General features: G+C 41.8%; 1 protein-coding gene across 7 annotated transcripts in view; it reads left to right on the top strand.

Annotated features, from left to right (window-relative positions):
• Positions 1 to 19,738, top strand: part of ST7 (suppression of tumorigenicity 7) — a 125,365-nt gene that overhangs the window by 82,514 nt on the left and 23,113 nt on the right. For all 7 annotated transcript variants that reach the window (XM_082063636.1, XM_082063635.1, XM_082063639.1 and 4 more), the window contains exons 3-8: positions 6,555 to 6,714; positions 11,505 to 11,559; positions 12,099 to 12,214; positions 13,363 to 13,438; positions 15,870 to 16,024; positions 19,240 to 19,337. In XM_082063636.1, coding sequence (XP_081919762.1) covers positions 6,555 to 6,714; positions 11,505 to 11,559; positions 12,099 to 12,214; positions 13,363 to 13,438; positions 15,870 to 16,024; positions 19,240 to 19,337 — 660 coding nt within the window. The remainder of the gene's footprint in view (positions 1 to 6,554; positions 6,715 to 11,504; positions 11,560 to 12,098; positions 12,215 to 13,362; positions 13,439 to 15,869; positions 16,025 to 19,239; positions 19,338 to 19,738) is intronic.

Genomic DNA, 19,738 nt, shown 5'->3' with positions numbered 1-19,738 from the left:
AACTGATGAAGTCTTAGTTCTAACAAAGCACAGGCAGAAGTGAACCCCAGTCTTGAATCTCCACCAAGAATGCCTCGTTATTCTACTTCAGAATTTGAAACAATAATAAGGGCTTTCTGCTACACTATGAGAAACTTTCTGCAATGAACAAATACCAGGTCTTTCAGAGATAAGAATTACAAAGCCAGCCTATGGAGGTAGAGCGTGAGTGCTGAGTCTACTCGCTGGCTAGTGTTGAGCAGCTGGGGTGACTGCTACTGCCTGGGTATGTGTATAGTATGTATATATATATGTATGTATATAGTGTGTGTGTGTGTGTGTATATATATATGTATATATAGTTCCAGCCTTTTGTAGCCAATGGTGCTAGTACAGGAAGTCTGAGAGAGGACCTGAATAACAGAAGGACCTGTCTTATTTTTTGTAGATATTAATTCCTCTTCTGCTTGTTTTATGACCTTTGTGTAGTCTGCTGCAGCGGGGCAGAAGGCTGACTGAGTTCTGGGTGTTCCCACAGCCCGCAGAGAAGTCTGACAATTGTGCAGGGACAATCTTTGGCAGTTGCAAAGCGACACATTGTGATTGTTCAAAGTCTCTACTCTGCTCAGCAGAGGCTGACAGGTCAGGGAGGTCAGAATCCGTGTAGAGAGTACCTAAGACACTGGAAACACTTGCCAAAGAGCAGATGAGAGAGGAAGGGTCTGTAGGAAGGCAGGCTATGACCCAGTCCACAGGCAGGAGAAAGGTATCATAGGTAGCTGGGGTCTACCCACTGTCGAGACAAGTACTATGCTTAGTCCAGGCAATGTATTATTTTCTTTCCTATTTCTGTATCTCCAGAGGTAGATGAAGTAAAAGTAAATAGCTGTTTATATTGAATAAGCTGCTAGCTAGCTCTGCATTTATCTTCTCATGCTGACTTCTTGAGATAAGACAAATGGGAATTTTGAAACCAGGAGCAAAGCCTAAGAGGATGGTAAATGGGTGTATATAATCCAGGGACTGCATAGCCTTCAAGATGGATACACTGAGAGCATGGTCCAAGGCACACTCTTTCTTAGAGCCAAGCTGGGCAGGATGGGAGGGTCTGAGTCACCAGCTGCCCCTAACAGCTAAATAAAACAGACCAGTGTCTGAAAGCAAGTGGCATTGTATAGTCATATGCATATGGATAAACACTCTTGCCTCCCAAAGCAGGATGATCTTTTCCATACTGTCTACTGGAAAGAGCCCCTGGGCTATGATATCCCTAGAACATGTCCAGTCATTGCCTGGCAGAGTTGGCACAGGGTGCTAGCAAACAAACAGCATGGAGGCAGCCAAACCTGTGCTGCAGTCCCGTTTTAGTTATCAAATGGGCTTAACCATGGAATCAAGATCTGCTATCATTACCCTGTTCTTCAGGAGAGTAAGTTTCATTTAAATCCATTAGGCTGGTTGTTATCACTCCTCCTGTTAGAAGAGTACTCCAAATCTTGCTTCTCTGAGACCCAGAGGCCTCATTACAAGGCTGAGTGAGAAGGCTGAGCTGTGGAAGTTGCCCGCAAACAAAATCTGTCAGTTCTTCTCTTGAAGACTCAAGTGGTCACTGTAACAGAGGATGCCTGTCTCAGATATGATAAACAAGAAAGCATAATTCAAATTGCTGATAGACATCGCTGCTTCGTCCAGTGAGAACCACCATCAAAACCATCCCTTGTGAACTGATGCATCTGTTCAGAAAAACCAGGCAGGAAGATGAGATATCCAAGTGATGCAGAATAGATGTGTTGCCTCACAGAGAAATAGAATGATCCAGGATTGTCTGCGTGTGAGAGCAGAGATAAGAAAGAGGATGACTGTAATATTTTCATTGCACAGGGGAAGAGAAGTATCTGCACAGAGAAGCAAAAGGAAAAAAAATCCAAACCAAGTATCTGAAATGCTTGAAATGAAATATTAAAGACTTATGAGTGATTAACCAGCTCCTACTTAACCCAAATATATTTGTCACCTACAAGGTTTTCTTTTCATAGCCATGCATTTCTAGAAATCATCAACAAGGGTTTTCCAATGAATCGAATAGATCAAAAGATCAAATAATCTTACATTAAGCATTACCCATACCAGATTTAAAAAAAAATAATGCAGATTTGGATTTCTAAACATGCAAAGCTAAAGATGTTCAGAACAGGGATTTAACTTGGCCTTTGTGAACATAATGGTTTAAAAGATCCGTTGAGGGTTTGGAGATGCTTGACCCTGTTCCTGTTTGAAAGCACTGGCACCAACTAGAAAGAACCAGAGAAGTTTGTCACTGCTGTGAAGGGAACAAGGTCTTTGAAGATGAGCTCCCCTCCTACTGTATGTATATGACAGAAATGAAGTGGCCTTTTCTTTGAGAAGTGGTGCAGAAATGATCTTTTGGATTAATTTCCTCCCTGATCCAGATCTCTTCCAATGGGGAATTAATCCTTACAGTCAGCTGTTATTCCGCCAGATGATCGGTCATCTGCTGAACTGTCAAAAGCTTGTTGACTTTGCTTTCAAACTGGCTGGTACAGTTAGAAATCAAATTTGATTTATAGAAGTCAGATTTCAAAAACAGCTGACACTGTCTGAGAAAGGTGCAAAAATTCTGTGAAGGTCATTTATTGTTTTGACTTCAGTACCAGATTACAGATTACCTTCTCATACACCCTGAACAAATCACTCCAACCAAAGGCTTATTATGATGATGATTTGTGGCTTTAATTTCCAAGAGACCGTATGCACTGAGACCTGGCTGATGTTTCCTGGCACTGGATTCACTCAATATTGCAAATATTTTTCAAAGCTGCCTTAAACAATTTGCAAGCTTTAATGCCATTTTTAAAAGTAATGAATGTATTTGTAAGTCTACAGGGGCAAGTTCCTTTCGCTCTGCTGAACTGTAGTAGCGACCACATATATATCCATTCTTTCTGCTTGCACCCTCGGTTTCACTGAAATTCAGTGTGACAGTTCTCCAGCTGGTATACATTTGTGCAGGTCAAGTGGGCTCAAGCATGCTCTTGTGCCACTCACTCTCCCTCTCTGGGTTTTACTGACTCTGTATCTAAAAGCTGATTATGATTGAACCAATGAGCAGGAATTTAGTAGCACATTTTGAAAAAATTATTTTATTTCTTCTTTTAAAGAAAGTACAAAGCTTGTTAGATATGGCCTGTAACTGCCAAGAGTTTTGAGCGGCCAGTCTGGCAGCTGTACTTCAGTCCATGACTTACATCACAGGGATAGTCTTACCGAGTGTTCCTTGTCTCAGCGCGAGTCTGTAATCTTTGATTCCTAACAACCCCTCCCTCTGAGGCCTTGGACAGGTAGAACTGTGGCTTCTGTGCCTTGATCAAGCTTCAAAGTTTCCAAAGATAGAATAGAAACAGATGCTTACAGCAGAACTGTGACTGTATCTTATGGCACAGCCATTCTCTCCTTGTCAGCCACACACCGCCTGCTTAGGTTATGATACTCTCTTAGACCACAGAATCACAGAACGTTAGGGATTGGAAGGGACCTCAAAAGATCATCTAGTCCAATGCCCCTGCCGGAGCAGGTAGTCATCTCATGGCTACACAGGATGTAGCCTCATGGCTACACAGGAATGTGTCCAGGCAGGTCTTGAATGTCTCCAGAGAAGGAGACTCCACAACCTCCCTGGGCAGCCTGTTCCAGTGTTCTGTTACCTTCACTGTGAAGAAGTTTCTTCTCATATTTAAGTGGAACCTCTTGTGTTCCAGTTTGAACTCACTGCCCCTTGTCCTACCATTTATTGTCACCAAGAAGAGCCTGGATCCGTCCTCTTGACACTCACCCTTTATATATTTATAAACACGAATGGGGTCATGCCTCAGTCTCCTCCAAGCTGAAGAGACCCAGCTCCCTCAGCCTTTCCTCATACAGGAGATGCTCCACTCCCTTAATCATGTTTGCTGCCCTGTGTTGGACCCTCTCCAGCAGTTCCCTGTCCTTCTTGAACTGAGGGGCCCAAAACTGGACACAATATTCCAGGTGTGGTCTCACCAGGGCAGAGTAGAGGGGAAGGAGAACCTCTCTTGACCTACTAACCACCCCCCTTGTAATACACCCCAGGATGCCATTGGCCTTCCTGGCCACAAGGGCACAGTGCTGGCTCATGGTCATCCTGCTGTCCACCAGGACTCCCAGGTCCTTTTCCCCTACGCTGCTCTCTAATAGGTCATTCCCTGACTTATACTGGCACCTGGGGTTGTTCCTACCCAGATGCAAGACTCTGCACTTGCCCTTGTTATATTTCATTAAATTTTTCCCCGCCCAACATTTAAATTCTAAACTTTTTACAAAGTGGTGTGTGCCTAAGAGCATGAGAACAGCTAAAGCCGAGGTTGGCTCCACTGTGACAGCTCCCTGTCCACCATCTCCAGCATTTGGAGGCTTTGGTGCGTGCCACGGGAAGTGTATCAGCACAGAGCAAGTGTTCAGTGATACTTCCCTCATCTCTGGCTCCTGTAATTCCCACCTGGGCACTGCTGCAAGCATGTACTGATGGAACGACTACAGTGACAAACGCACCGTGCAGCCTATGCAAGGAGGAACTATCCAGGCTATGTGGGTTTTCAGTGACTTGCCTGAGATGTAGTTCACAAAGATCTGGGTGTGTTTATGTTCATGTTCTGGTTTCTCTGTGGCCATCTGTTTATCTTCTCAAGTGCCCATGACTTTTATGTGTTCACACAGCCCTTCTGCCTTCTCCTCATCAGACTGCTCCATTCTTCCGTGTTGATGTCTCGTAGATGAGCTGTTAGATTGTTTTGGGGACCAGGCTATCTCCAGGGCTGCCATGTACTCCTGTGTGAACTTGTCTCAAGGGGCTACAAGCTACATTCCCACTCCTTCCCAGTGCAGCCAGGGTCAGCCTCCTCCATCTGGATGCTCCAGATGCTTTAACAACATAGCTGAATTTAGGGGAAGCCCCAGTGCAGGATGCATTTGAGTGTCCTTTGGAAAGGAACATGTTCTTACTGTGCCAGAGGGGTTATCTTCTGGTTTTCCCTTATGGAACGGTTTAAAGGGAGGACACAAAAAAAGAAAAAAGTACATCTTGTCTACAGACAATCCCATGGAGACAGAAGTCTGTTCAATTATATAAAGAACTCAAGAGAACTTAAAAATGAAAAAAAAACCTGTGGGACACACTATGGGAGGCAGAGTGTGGAACCCAGCCTGAATATCTCTGCAGCAGGCAGAGTCCTAAGAGAGCTGGTTGTCTCCTGGCTGGCCCACTAGAACCTGCTGATTGTGCCTAGTTGTAGTGAGAATTAATAAGAATTAATAAATAACCTTTTTTTTGGGGGTAGAGATTTTGTAAAAGCTTTCAGCACTGGCATAAAACGTGGAGACACTGAGTAACAGAGAAAGGGCGAAGATCATTCATTCACAATTTTCTAATGTAAACAATATTACAAAGTACTGCCAAATTTTTCGAAATCCTGTTGATTTGCATTTGTTTCAGTTTATAGATGTTTGGGTGATGGTTCAGGTACACCTGCAAAATGCACTCATTTTACATACTCATTCTAAGTGTGTTTGCCTTTACAATTTTTATAGTCAAAACCTTTTCCCTATTTTTATGAAATAGTATGCATTTCCAGGTTTATGTGGTTTCCTGAAATATGTGTATTTTTCCCCAGTAATATCATTTCTTGGTAAAAATACCGCAAATACATATGCACATCATTTCAATGGTAAGGGCTTCTTTTAGGCTGTGGAATGATTTTCCACGCAGAGCTCTTTAAATAACTGTTTTTTCTGATTTGCTAGCTGAACCAAAAGCCTGAAAATAAAATTCATTTGGAATCAGCCCAAGTCAGCCAAATAAAACAAAACCACAGTTCAGTCAGGGGAAGGAAAAAAATGGTAAAACGAACGGGATTCAGCTTCACTGAGTTTGTTTGGTATTTTAAACATTTTTCAAGTTAAACTCAGTAAATTCCTTTGGAAGCATTACTGGAAAAGCAAACAAACCTGCTTTTCCTCACTGTGCCTGGGCTGCAGAGGCAGCTGGAGGATCCTCCCGACTGCAGCATCCCCTGGGCTGTGCCACATCACCGACCTGGGCTCCTGCTGTTTGCTAAAGTCAGTTTAAACGAACGCTCCTTGCAAGTGTAAATGCCTTGAAAACAGATAGTTTGATGTAAGGTTCTTTGGGTTAAAAAAAGGAAAAAAAGGGGGTTTTGCTGACAAGATCGAGATTTTTCACCTCCTGTAAACCAGGTTTTTAAAGCGATTTGCCGGATTCGGCACGAACACGGGTGGAATTTAAACTCTGGGCACGCCACCGGGAGGCGGCGGCTGCGGCCAGCGGGCCTGGGTGCTCGGCGGGCGGGGGAGCCGCTGGCAGGTGCGAGAGGAGGGAGGCGCGGGTCCGTGGGTTCGAGTCCCGTCCCGTCCCTCCCGCGGCTGCGGCGCAATGCGGAGGGACGGGGGAGCGGGCTGAGGAGCCGAGGCAGCCGTTAACGGCCGGGGCGGGGCCGGCGCTGACGCTCTCCCGTGTGTTGCAGATCTTCGAGTGGTGGTACTTCCGCAAGTACGGGACGTCCTTCATCGAGCAGGTCTCGGTGAGCCACCTGCGCCCCCTGCTGGGCGGGATGGACAACAGCGCGCCCAGCGCCGCCAGCGCCGCCAACGGGGACGCGGACTCCAGCCGCCAGAGCGTCTCAGGTGAGGGGCGGCCCGCGGCCCTCCGCCGGCGGGACCTGAACGTGTGTGACGGTGTAACGCTGGAACATCGCTGCTGGAGGTTCCCGTGCCCTGGGTCGCCCAACGCGGGGGAAATGGCCCGTTACGTGGTGATATATTGGCCAGATGCCACTCCCTGCTGCCGCACATCTGTGCACGGCAGCGTTTCCACCAGGGTGACTAAATCCAGAGCACCACCACTGGCTCTATTTCTCATTAAACTTTTATTAAGAGAATGTTATGCATATACAATGAAAACAGGAAGTTGTCCACTGTACACACACTTTTCCACATAGCTTGTTCACACACTGTATATATCATTTTGATAATCTATAAAATGTTCTTTGTAGTTTTTATTCTGAGCTCTTTTATAACACATATGTATAACATACATACAATCTAAAAAGTTTATGTATTGCCATACCATAATTTTATATGTCCACTAGGCTGGTGACCTAATCTTCCAGAACTCTTTAAGAAGGCACAAAAACCATATAGCTAATGAAGTTTTAAACCTTGTTAGTTTAAAAGTATGTTGCATATACTTAGTGGGGAAAGTGCTACTTTACATGTGGGTGGAGCTATGGAACTGGGCGCAGGTTGAGCTGCTTTTTTCTCCGATATCACAGCAGTATTTTTATTTAAATTCTTTGGAATAAACCAACATTGAAAAAAAAAATCAGAAAAATATCTTAAGAATACCCATCTGCTTTTGCATCACTTTATTTTTTAGGTAATGTAAGTAGTATGGAAACAATGTTTGGATTTAACTCTAGTAGGTGGAAGCACAGTGGCTTTTAATAGCTTGAGGGCTTGTTCTGTTCCTGACTCTGCAACCAATCTGATTTTGACTTTGGGCAAGTCATAACACAGGTTTTTTAAAAGGAACTCCATTTTAGGGGGCCTGACTTCAGGCATTTGAGGCTCGTTTTTGTGAGCTTCCAGGCATTCACAGCCCCTCTGTGTTTCAGTGCGAGGAGCAGGTACTGCAAATCAGGCTGAAGGGTTCTGACTCCAAGCCATTCAAGCCCTTAAAATTGACCTTGACACTCTGGGGCTTATTTTCTACTGCATGTTATTATTCTAGATGTTTTTGAGAGCCTTACGTAAGTGGTATAAATGTATGAGTCGTAATTTTTGTTATGTGTTTATATATTACTATAATGAATACAAATTGACTTGCTCTGGTGAAAAAGACAATGCTAAACTGGAAGAAATTGGCTTCTACATGATGGGAGAAACTTCTTCTCAGTAAGGGTGACAGAGCACTGGAACGGGCTGCCCAGGGAGGTTGTGGAGTCTCCTTCTCTGGAGACATCCAGAACCCGCCTGGATGCCTTCCTGTGTAACCTCATCTAGGTGTTCCTGCTCTGGCAAGGGGATTGGACTAGATGATCTTTTGATGTCCCTTCCAATCCCTAACATTCTGTGATTCTGTGGGAGGGAGGGTGTCAGTTCTGAACGGAGACACCTTGAGTCTTGTGGCAGCTCAGCTGTAGCAGGACTGTCCCTGCAGGCCACCTTGTTCACATCACAGGCTTTGGGATTCTCTTGAGGCACTCTGAGTCAGGTACCTGGTTACCTGGGAATGGTTGCTCTGAGAGACAGGCCAGCCTGGCTAAAACGAACAGTCCCCCAAGCACTGATCTTTGCAGACTGAAGAGGAGTCCCAGGGGAACTTGTCTCCCTGCTTGGGTGACTCAGCTACCTGGGGGTACATGAATTGAAAAGTTAGCCCAGGAGTGATGAAGATGCTGAAATGATGCATCTGACTCGAGTTGAAGATACTCGCCGTTAAAGAAAGCCAGGGCAGGAGCATCTTGGCTTGTGTTCCTCATCTGTAAAATGAAGCTTACCTGTTTCAACCCTAGCTTGGCATACAGGGCATATTCTTAATATTGGAAATTAATTCAGCTTTCATTAGGGATGTGCCCTCTAGAATCAAGTATGTTTTCATGAAATTTATTTCCTCTGCAGGCTTTAAAAATATATCAGAATTAACAAGTGAGGAAAACTGAATGAAAAAAAACAGATTTGGTTATGGAGAAAATATTATTGCTTAGCAGCTAAGGTGCCTATGTCCATACCTGGCAGACTTTACTTCTACTCTTCAGTGTTGTGAAAACAAGCAAACAAAAATTATTTTTGAACTCAGAAGTTAAGTAAAACAGGTGGCCTCAAAACGCCTTGTGCCCTACTGGGTACTTCTACTTAGGGAAGCCTCCATATAGCACTGCAGATTCAGCTGTTGTTATTCCCATCCGTGAATAGCAGCATTGCATGGTGCAGGATATTAGATTTGGGTGACCTGGCAGGAAGCATGAGGTGGCTTGGAAACACCTGTGTGCACTCATCAGTGCGCTCAGTCGCACTTCAGCACCTCTGAAATAACTCCAATCGTTTTAAAGCAGAAGGCACAGTATTTTGAGTAATGAGGTTCACTCAAGCGTCTTGACTTTTCTGATATAAATAAATAGTCCAGGAGCATGCTTACTTTCAGTGCATTGGCACTCGAGTCTATGAGCTGGGACTGTCACTGTCTCTGGTTAGTGTGTCTGTACAGATAGCCTGTTATTCATGCCTTCAGAAAGATATCAGTGTTCAAAACTTGATCACTGAACAAGGAGACGAAATATTAATCTTCAGTAAATCCTAATTGCTTATATAAAATAAGGACATTGTTATATTATTAGTATGTAAAGTAACAGAAAAGACAACCTTTTCAGTTTACCATACATCAACACTGAGATTTTTTTCACTATCCATCAATATGAAAATTACATTTTCACATGGCTCACCATGTTTTCCTATGAAGATGTTTGACTGCGGTAGAATATTGCATTAGATATCTTCGTCCTCAGAAAGGTCAGAAGAATAGTTGTTTTACTGAGGCCACGGTATCAGCAGATACCACGATAAAAACAACAGAGAGTACATCATGTTTAACTTGTCAGACAGATGTCAAACTACCCCCAGGACAGGAGGTGGTAATAAAACCCCTTCTTCACCTCCCCATTTTGTTCCACAGTTCTCCCTTTCCCTGCAACAGCGCTGAAGGACAGCATACCTCAGATAAAGTATAATGACTTAAATATAAATAATATGAGCAAAAAGAGTAGTGTCACCATGATCAAATAGTTGTTGCCTAATCTTGTTGGTTGCAAATAGAGTAGGCTGAGCCATTGTATTTTAGCTCTGGAACTGAGAAGGCTGATGTTTATTTAATATTGTGTAAAAACTGTCAGATTGAAGCATGTCAAACAGCCATGCCCTCTGGCTGTCCAAGAGAATGGGCGAATGTTGATCAGGCACTTCTACTGAGTAAACCAGTGGAGCTTTTCTAATATTAGCTGTCTGCTGAAGTGGTTAGTTGCAGGATGCAGATGTGAAATCAGTGCTCTCTTCCCAGACATCTTCCCCTTCCCGTCTCTCTGTTTCACACACATGCAAGGTGATGGAGGCACCAAGCTGAGGACCATCTTCTATGCCATTTGACTAGTTTTTGTGTAGCTGCAGGTGTCATTATATTCTTGCAAATAATTTATGTAAAACACTTTTTGTGCCACTTTAGCCTCAGAAGTGGGAGTTAGGCCCGTCAGAAAAGAGTAGGGCTTGACTTGTCATTCTGTATGTCTGTGTCTTTCTTTGATGGAACAGGCGTAAAGGGAACAAGCATGTACTTACCAATGTTGTGCAAAGTAGGGTAGCTACCCTGCTGATTCAATATCCCAGCAGAAAACTGTAGCTGTGATCTCTTAAGAAACAATGTCACAGAATTTCATAGAGAAAAATGTGCTGGTTGACTTCTGGTGGTGGAAAGCAGCTGGGGAAATGCTGTGGGGCCAGTGCTGCTGTTGAGTTTTTGCGGAGCACCACATGAGGGGTCAGTCAGTAGCAGATCTGTGGTAGAATGACATGCTGCCTCTCAGTGAGTCTTCGTGCAAGTACTGGGTTTGATTCTAGTCTTACCTTCACTGGAGTGAATTGTCTTTGTTGAAATTAAGAAAATAAATCTGGTGTTAAAGTAAGAAAAGCTAGAATCAAGACCTCACCTTTTCAAAAACAATAGAAATTGATTTTTGTGATTTTTTTTTGAGTTCTATTCTAAATTGCATTGTTGCAAATTGTCTTATCTTTTTCTACCTGTAGCAGGAATAATTTGCACTTTTTTCCCCAAGAGAAATATGTGAAATGCTTTGCAATGCAATGAACTTTTCTCTACATCCTTTGTCAGCTCTGGGATGCTTACAACTTAAGTAAGGTCAGCACATGTTGCCATGGATTTTTTACTTCACAAGCTAAGGAGTAACTAAATTTGGCAACTGTAGCTGAAATTCTGTGATTTGCAGAATTAACTGGACAGGGAAGTTTTTCTGTAGAAATAGCAAGTCCATAGGGACTGGGTTAATTACTGTTTTTCAGTGCAATAGCTCACTGTGATCCCTTTTCAATTCTGGATTATGGTAAATGTGAGTCCTGGCACTAACCAGTATTATCTTTTCATCTGGCATTTGGAGCTTTGTTAGTGATTATTTGTCTGGAATAATAACATTTGTTGACACTAATTTATAATGAAATTTTTATTTTAAAATGGAAGAACAGTCTGGTTACCTGCATCTCTATGCACTTGACTTTTTTTTTTCCATTTGCACCTATAAAAACTGAAAGTTATTTGATAAGGGTCTTTAGAAGGTAACTGATGTTTCTGATAAACCTCAAGTACCATTGTAATTTGGGAGAGATTCATTATTGTGTGTTTCTATTTATGACAGAATGCAAAGTCTGGCGAAATCCTTTAAATCTGTTCAGAGGAGCTGAATATAATCGGTAAGTGCTATGATGTTACGGTTTCAGGCATAGTACTGAGTTAAGGACCTCAGTTGTACTTTTGCATTAACCTGACTCAGAGATGGAAAAACAAAACCAGCTGTGAACACGTGCCAGGTTTTTCTGTCATTTGTAAAATGTTTCTAAATGAAAAAGAATTTAAAACCGTGCTCATGCACTTGTTATTTCTGCGGGTTTTTGTGATCTTATAAAAAAATAGAATACCTAAGTGCAGTGTAATTCCATCCAAATCACTTATAGCAAACAACCTGATGAATTATATCTGGGTTTCATGTAGTCTTAATGTGTGAATGTGTGTTACCGATTTCCAGTGTGTACTTTCCAATATCCTCATTAGCTTAGGGTCAACTACTGTCACTCCATCCCAGTACAGTGCAATGCGATGTGTGTTGGATACGAGATTGACTGGGTGACTTGGTAGGCTATGCCCATCTCTAATGTCTAGGATGCTTTTCTAGATTAATTTTGCTGAATGTGACTTCATTAACCAAAATGCCTCTTTGTTGGTATTTTTGCAGGTATACATGGGTAACAGGAAGAGAACCTTTGACTTACTACGATATGAATCTTTCAGCACAGGACCATCAGACATTCTTTACATGTGACACAGATCATTTACGACCTGCAGATGCTAGTAAGAGACCTTGTGAACAACTGTTTCTGTTAATAGGTTAATGATTGTTTTAAATTTATGCAAGAAAAATGCAGTCAGACTTCAGTTCTCCTGGGTAGATAAGGAAAGGCAAAAGTTCAGTCATGCCTGGAAAGCTGTTACTGTTGGATTTGTAGTATTCTAGATTTGAACAAGTATCTATATAAGTATAAACTATTTGTGTCACTATTTTGTTGTACTTTCTTGTTGAAGGCATTCAGGGTACCATTTGCAAGTGTAAAGACTTGTTTTTTTCTCCCGTTTCTTGCAGTGGCTTTAAACATGTATTGTTGATTAATTTGCCTCCACCTACAGTGTAGTATGTTGACTTACATTATCCAGGTTCCACTTAGTCTGCGCTGACAGAAGAAAGAGATCTTATGTAAAAGTTGAGTGCTGTGTTTCATTCCCTGATGTAGTTAGCAGCTCTGTGAAAAAATGGGAACACATGTACAACTGAAATTGATATAAGTAGCTTAAGTTGTATTAAGCCTTTACTGTTAAGTCCACATTCAGACTTTGATTCCGCTAAAAATGTATGACAATGATTTCTGTCGTCAGAATTTGTTTCTGAATAGACAGTCTCTTAGGAAAGGAGACATACTGACAGTTGGGCACTCCATTCTGAGGGCTTAATTACAAAGGAGAACATACTGTGCTTTTTTGACAGACGGTAAACATGAAACCTGTTTTCTGAACTCAGTGGGATAATTATGAGGTTGTCTGATTATCCTGGATGTTGTTTCCATTTAACATTCATCTAAAGCAACAGCACACTAAGAACTAGAATAAGAATCCCAACTATCCTTGTATTCTTTTGTGCCCTATGGAATCTATTATACTTCCCCAAGAGGAAAAAGCTGTTTGTCACCTCCATGTGTGACAGTGCAGATGGCATGATCTCTCAGCCAGATTTTCCCATGGAAAAAAAGTTTAATTAAATGAAAGAATAAAGTGAGTTTTGGGGACAAAAGCTCATGTTGATCATGTTTCTTTTGAGTGGTCATTGAGTTCTTTGAAATGCACTGGAGTTGGGCTGAGAGCAGTAAATTCTGTTATAATACAGTAGATTCTCCTTGTTAGCACTGTAATGACTGATATGCCCCTGTTCTGCTTTGTTTATTGAATAGTAATGCAAAAAGCCTGGAGAGAGAGAAACCCCCAAGCCCGAATTTCTGCGGCACATGAAGCTTTGGAATTGAATGAGTGAGTGACAACAACATTAACATTTATTTCCTGTCATTTAAAAGTCTGTTTGATGATAGCTTGAGGCAAGGGGTTTGCTACAGTAATTTTTAACCATGATTACAGGCCTGTCACAGGAAGGCCTACAATGAGAGGAAAAAAGCACAGCTGCATGTTGTGCTAGCCACTCAGAAGATCCTTAGGGCAGTGATTACAATGAGAGTCTTTCCATTGATGTCAGTGGGCTTTGGATCAGCACAGTGAAGTGTTAATTAAGTTGCCTCCTGATGAGCATATGAAATATGCATTTATGGGATGAAGAGTTCCCTTCTGGATTTCTCAGTCATCCTGAACAGAGGCGAGAAAGAAGGGACTCATAAACACATTCTGAAATATTCATTTCATAGTGTGAGAGAAGACAATCATAGAATCATTTCAGTTGGAAGAGACCCTCAGGATCATTGAGTCCAACCATAACCTGACTCTGGCACTAAACTGTGTCCCTGAGAACCTCATATGGACACCTTTTAAACACCTCCAGGGGATGGTGACTCCACCACTTCCCTGGGCAGGTTCCAATCTTCTGGGACTTATGGCCTTTGAGTCCATTATTTATTTTCTCAAGGTGTGGTGCAATATTTTGAGATCCCACGATAAACTCAGTGCTGTGATGCTTTACTGGCATGGCAAACTGTCTAAATATTGCCCCTTAAGTTGCTGTCAGAGAATTCTAGAATTCCATGAACCGGTGCCTTATGGATTGTCCTTCACATGTTTCATCAGAAGGAGAAAAAGATTTTTTTGTTCCTGGACAGCAGTTTAACTGAGAGAGCATGTAGCATAAAAGGCTTTTGCAGAAGTGAGCTATAAGCCTGTCCTGTTCCACCCACATGTCACAGAATGGCTGAGGTTGGCAGGGACCTAAGGAGGTTGCCTGGTTGAACTCCCTTGCGTACGCAGGGTCATCTACACCATGTTACACAGGACCATGTCCAGATGGCTTCTGAATATCACCAAGGAGGCAGACTCCACAAACTCCATGGACAACCTCTGCAAGTGCATAGTCATTCTCACAGTAGAAGACTGTTCCCTGATGTTCAGACAGAACCGCCTCTGTTTTAGCTTGTGCCCATTACCTCTGGTTCTGTCACTAGGAGCCACTAAAAAGAGCCTGGTTCCATGCTCTTTGCACCCTCACTTCAGGTATTACCATATATTTATGAGATTCCCCCTGAGCCTTCTTTTCTCAAACTTGAACAGTCCCAGCTCTCTCAGCCTTTGTTCATATGTGAGATGCTCCTGTCCCCTAACCATCTTCGTAGCCCTTCACTGGACTCTCTCCAGTATGTCCATGTCCCTCTTGTACTGGGAAGCCCAGAACTGGACACAGCACTCCAGTTATGGCCTCATCTCCCTCAACCTGCTGGCAGCACTCCTGATGCAGCTCAGGATACCATTCACCACCTTTGCTGCAAGGGCACATTGTTGGCTCATGTTGAACTTGATGTTCACCAGGACCCCCAAGTCCTTTTCTGCCAAGCTGCTTTCCAGCTGCATGGCCCACAGCAAGGACCAGTGCCCAGAATCTTGTTTTCACCTGTACCTGCTGTTACCCGTTCCTCAGCTGGTGGATGACTCCTTGTGAAATGCAGCTAGAGACAGCTGCAGCCTCATTCTATTCCTGTATAAAGAACAATCTTATCCATGGTGTGCTTTGTATTGGAAAGAAGGCAACAGGCTATATCCCAACTGCTAAAAATGTGGCCATCAAGTTTAAAGTAGTTGCCTGGGCTCCCTCCGTAGTCAATGAGAGAGGCACTTCCATTCAGCAATTCACTTTATTCCTAGACAGATGTTTAAACATGTGAAATGAGTGGCATTGTGAAGATGCTCCTTGGTGGAGATGGAGTGGCACAGATAGTGAAGAGATCTAAATTAGACAGCTAAAAGCTGAATGAGGTGACTCCCACCACGTGTTTCACCTTTTTCTGTACTCCTAAAGCTGCTTTGCTGTTTGTTTGTTATGTTATTAATCTCTACAATTACATTTGTAATCTGTTCTTTGCATGTAACAAGTGTTATATGTTCATTTCATACCATCACAGTAATGGAGACATTTTGTGTTAAAACAATAGTGCATAAAACCAATCTTGGTTTCCAGAAGGAGTTTTAGTGAGACAGGCCAGGACTGCTTGGTGAGACAGTGCTTTACTTTCTGGGGCAGTTGTCAGTAAGTTTACTCAGGTGACTGACTGAGTGATACAGTACCTACAAATGAGAGTCATGATCTGGTTGCCTGAATATTTTTGTTCATCAGAACAGTTCATCAGAAAGCTATGCAGACAAAACTCCGTTGCCTCTGTATTTGGAACATCCTTGCCAGTCTGCATGTCTTTGTGCAGCTTTTATTTCATGCAACTCTCTCATGGTTTTTCCTCTGATATTTTTGCAGGTGTGCTACTGCCTATATTCTCTTGGCTGAAGAGGAAGCGACAACAATTGTGGAAGCAGAGAAGCTGTTCAAGCAAGCTCTGAAAGCTGGAGAGGGCTGTTACAGGCGTAGTCAGCAGTTACAGCACCATGGTGCTCAGTATGAAGCCCAACACAGTAAGTTTCTTTGGAGGGAATAGCCATTTTTATAGAGAGAGAAGTTCTGGAGAGTTCTTTTTTTTTGTTTTGAATTGATTTAGTGTTTTCCTCTCAGAACCGTGTACTCGGTATTTAACATTGGTTTAGAATATGGCCCTAGAGCCAGACTATTCTGTTTCAGTGTTTTTGCTTGATTCCGTTGCTGAGCTAGTAATGCTCAGACTACAGATACACCTTTTCTGTGTCATGACAGAAAATATTGTAGCATGTACTTAGCAGAAAAGGTAGCAGAACCAAAAGTGCTCTGATAGTCAGAAAACACTGGTTTAGGAAGTTGAACTGAAGCGCCTTTAGCCATTTTGAAAACATGGGCTCATGTTGTGAAAAGGCAGTAATGAATGATGGAAGCAGGAGTGAAGTGATGCTTTGCCAGCTTTTTTCCATCAGTTGTGAGGGTAAAAATGTGCACTGTTCTATGTAGAAGTTAATGAGACCCATTAACCAGTGTGACATTTGAAAAATTAGTTGCATACATCAAGAAAGGTCACAGAAACATAAAAAATAACAACTGGAATAATGCAGTGCTCTAATTGAAAGGCTAGATTTTTTTTATATTTTGAATAAGCAGGTTTAGCTACTGTGCTGGTATTTATTAGATGCTTCTTAAACCTCAGAAAATACATGAGGGTTCACTTCCAGTAAATGAAAAAAAAGATTAAAAAAACAAACAGTCTAGGTTATTTCTAGTCTATGATGGATACCTCAGACAAAAATAATGCCAATTAATTATGAAAGTACAAGCACTAACATACTTGGGGCATCTTTGGGTTTCTCAGGACCCGAATGCGTAGCCTCTGGCTATCTCACATAATTTGAAGATTGCTGATAATAATCATGCGTAGTGAAATTGTCTGTGATCACTGGTTTCAAAAGTATACACAAGTTGATACCTGAAAATCTGAGGTTTTGTAAAGCTTGGAGGTAGTATTTCAGGCATTTGTTGGTTATAAAATTATATTTAGGATGATTTGCTTATTTTTAGAGAAAATAAAAAATGGAGCAGCTAAGCCCTGGAAGCAATTTTCAGGCTCTAGCAGGCTTATAGTTGTCAGCAAAACCTTAATGTGTGCACTCATTCCATCCCGAGCACAGAAAATGACAGCAATTGTATGAAAAATACACAATAAGAGTAATTAAACCCTGTCATGATGCTTACGTCCAAGATAACCTGGTTAAGTTTGTGCAGGCAAGTGTAAGTATGGTATTTTTGTAACCTGTGTGTGCTGGATGGCTACTGTCATCATCAGATTTGACACCCTGAACCTTCAGTATTACAGCAGAGGAAGCAACCAGTTGAATTGCAAAATGAAGTGCATTGCCACAGAGCAGGAGGGGCTAAAAAGTGAGTGCCAGCTCTGACTGTGGCTTCAGGAGGCGCAGTTCGTCCAGTATACCACCCAGCCTCCCCTTGCTAATGTCAGTGTGCACCCACAGGAGTTAGGGAAGTTGCAGCCTCAGATGGTGCCTCAGACACAGGGGCCTCAAGTAGGATTCCCTTGATTATATGCTGGACTTCTGCATGGTTTACAGAGGTGGAAAGCTCAGGTCTCTTTAGAGAGGAAGGACCATGGACAGATGCATTGCAGTTACTGCATGGTTATGAAATGTTTGTCATTCCATTTCTGGTCCTTGAATTTGACTTCGGGATGAAAAATGGGCATTTCATCTTTTACAGGTGAAAACCACTATGTGATTTCTTGAACAGCAGCATATTGCTCTATATTTCTGTTTATCCATGTGTTCTACCTCCTTCATACATTATTTTATGTTAGACCTTGAATTTTAAGAGTAAATCATTACTTCGAGTACCCAACTTAACCTCTGTCAGAAGGTGCTAGTTTATAGAAAATGCAGTCTTCTTTTTAAGGTGGCTCATGTTAGTCACCCCAAATCATTAGTCACCTCAGAGAATTTTGACCTGGAACGTTATCTTGATTTCGTGGTAAGAAATGCCTTTTGACCATTCCTTCCGAAAAGAAGCTTGACCTGAAAATGTATACCTCTTAGTTAGACTACATAAACTTGTTGAAACAGATGTAACTACTAAATTGTTTATTAAATATATAGGAATCAATACAGAGATAAGGAATTACATAATATAAAATATAACTAAGCAATTCCTCCCCTCCTTTACTTATTTTTTATTCTGAAGTCAGACCTGAAACTGTAATCACAGCTTTAAAACAGTTTGTAGGTACCTGGAATGTTTTCAGTACACATCTTTTTCTTGTTATGAAAGACTTGAAAACGTTAGGAACAGACTAAAAACTTTACAGACTGCATACTATACACTAAGATAGTTTGTAGCAGGTGTCTTATATTTTCATGATACGGTAATTTTATAGATGATTAGCTGTCTGCTCGTTTCCTGTTGGTCCAGAAGCATATTAAGAATTTGCGTTGGAATTATGGGGAAGAGAATGAGGAAGAAACAAGTAAGAATTCTCCAAGAGAGTAATTATTACAGCTGTTTAGTTTCTGTCATCTTTGCTGTTAGGGCATCTTCCAGCACGTAGGACTGTCATATCTGAAACATGCTAACTTGCCATCTGCAACTAACGGTGTGAGGAATTCGAAGATGATAACTGGGTAACAAATAAAGGCTCTCTGTAAACTGAAAGTTCAGGGTATACTTCTTTTCTTCTAATCATTAAGGAAAAAGACTGTTAGAGGATTTGTTTTGCTACATCTCCTATTAGCAAGCACGTACATCATAACTTACAAAAAAGGCAGTATATAATATGCATTTTCATGGATGCTCTTGTCTTAACTGTGTATGTGAACTGGTAAATAATATAATGCTGTGTGTGTGACCACAGAGTTTTGCGCCATTGCTGACTTCATAGGGGTTGTCCTTGCCTCACTTGATTACATGATGGTCTATACCTTATAGCATTCCCTGTACTTTCAGATCTGCTTGTATTTCATAGGTGCAAGGCCAATCTGTAGGTCTGTATTTATACCACTGTATATCAGGAGTAGTACCACTGATTTCAGTGATGTTGTGCCACATCAGAATTTGGTAATCTTTTATTAAAATTATTGTGCAAGCATTGATGATAGTCAATTAAAAAAAATCCAAGAAAACTATGTTTCCTTTTGTGTTGGAATATTAAATGACCCTTTGTTTTATCTTTTTTATCTTAATGCTGTTTCTTTTTCCTCTTATACAGGAAGGGACACCAATGTGTTAGTTTATATTAAGAGGAGGCTGGCAATGTGTGCAAGAAAGCTGGGAAGGACCAGGGAAGCAGTGAAAATGATGAGAGATGTGAGTTTGGATTTGTTTCGCATGTGATACTTAGATAATAGTAGCACAGAAATGATGCACATTTGCTTACAAGTTAGCATCCATTCTTGCTGCATGCAGCATTGCTGATAGTCATTTTGTTTATGTAATGTACATAAAGGTTGAGAGTTCATTTACAAGGTTGTGAAAGCAACACCATGAAGTCATAAAATACCAGATGAACAGTTGTCTGTACAGGCTGAATTTCCCATCCTGGTATATGTGCAGTGGAGTGCAGTCTGCAATTATTTGATAATGAAATTACATAGCATTTTTTCTGAAGCATGTAATGAATGTTGCTAACTTAACAAGCAGGTTTTAAGTGTTCTGTTTCCTCCTTATAAAGTTGCAATTTGGCTCTGTGCATTGCTTACGTCACACTA

The sequence above is a fragment of the Streptopelia decaocto genome (genome assembly GCF_964273445.1).
Source record: "Streptopelia decaocto genome assembly, chromosome: 1".
NCBI classification, from domain to species: domain Eukaryota; kingdom Metazoa; phylum Chordata; class Aves; order Columbiformes; family Columbidae; genus Streptopelia; species Streptopelia decaocto.
This window is presented reverse-complemented; position numbering and strand designations above follow the sequence as displayed.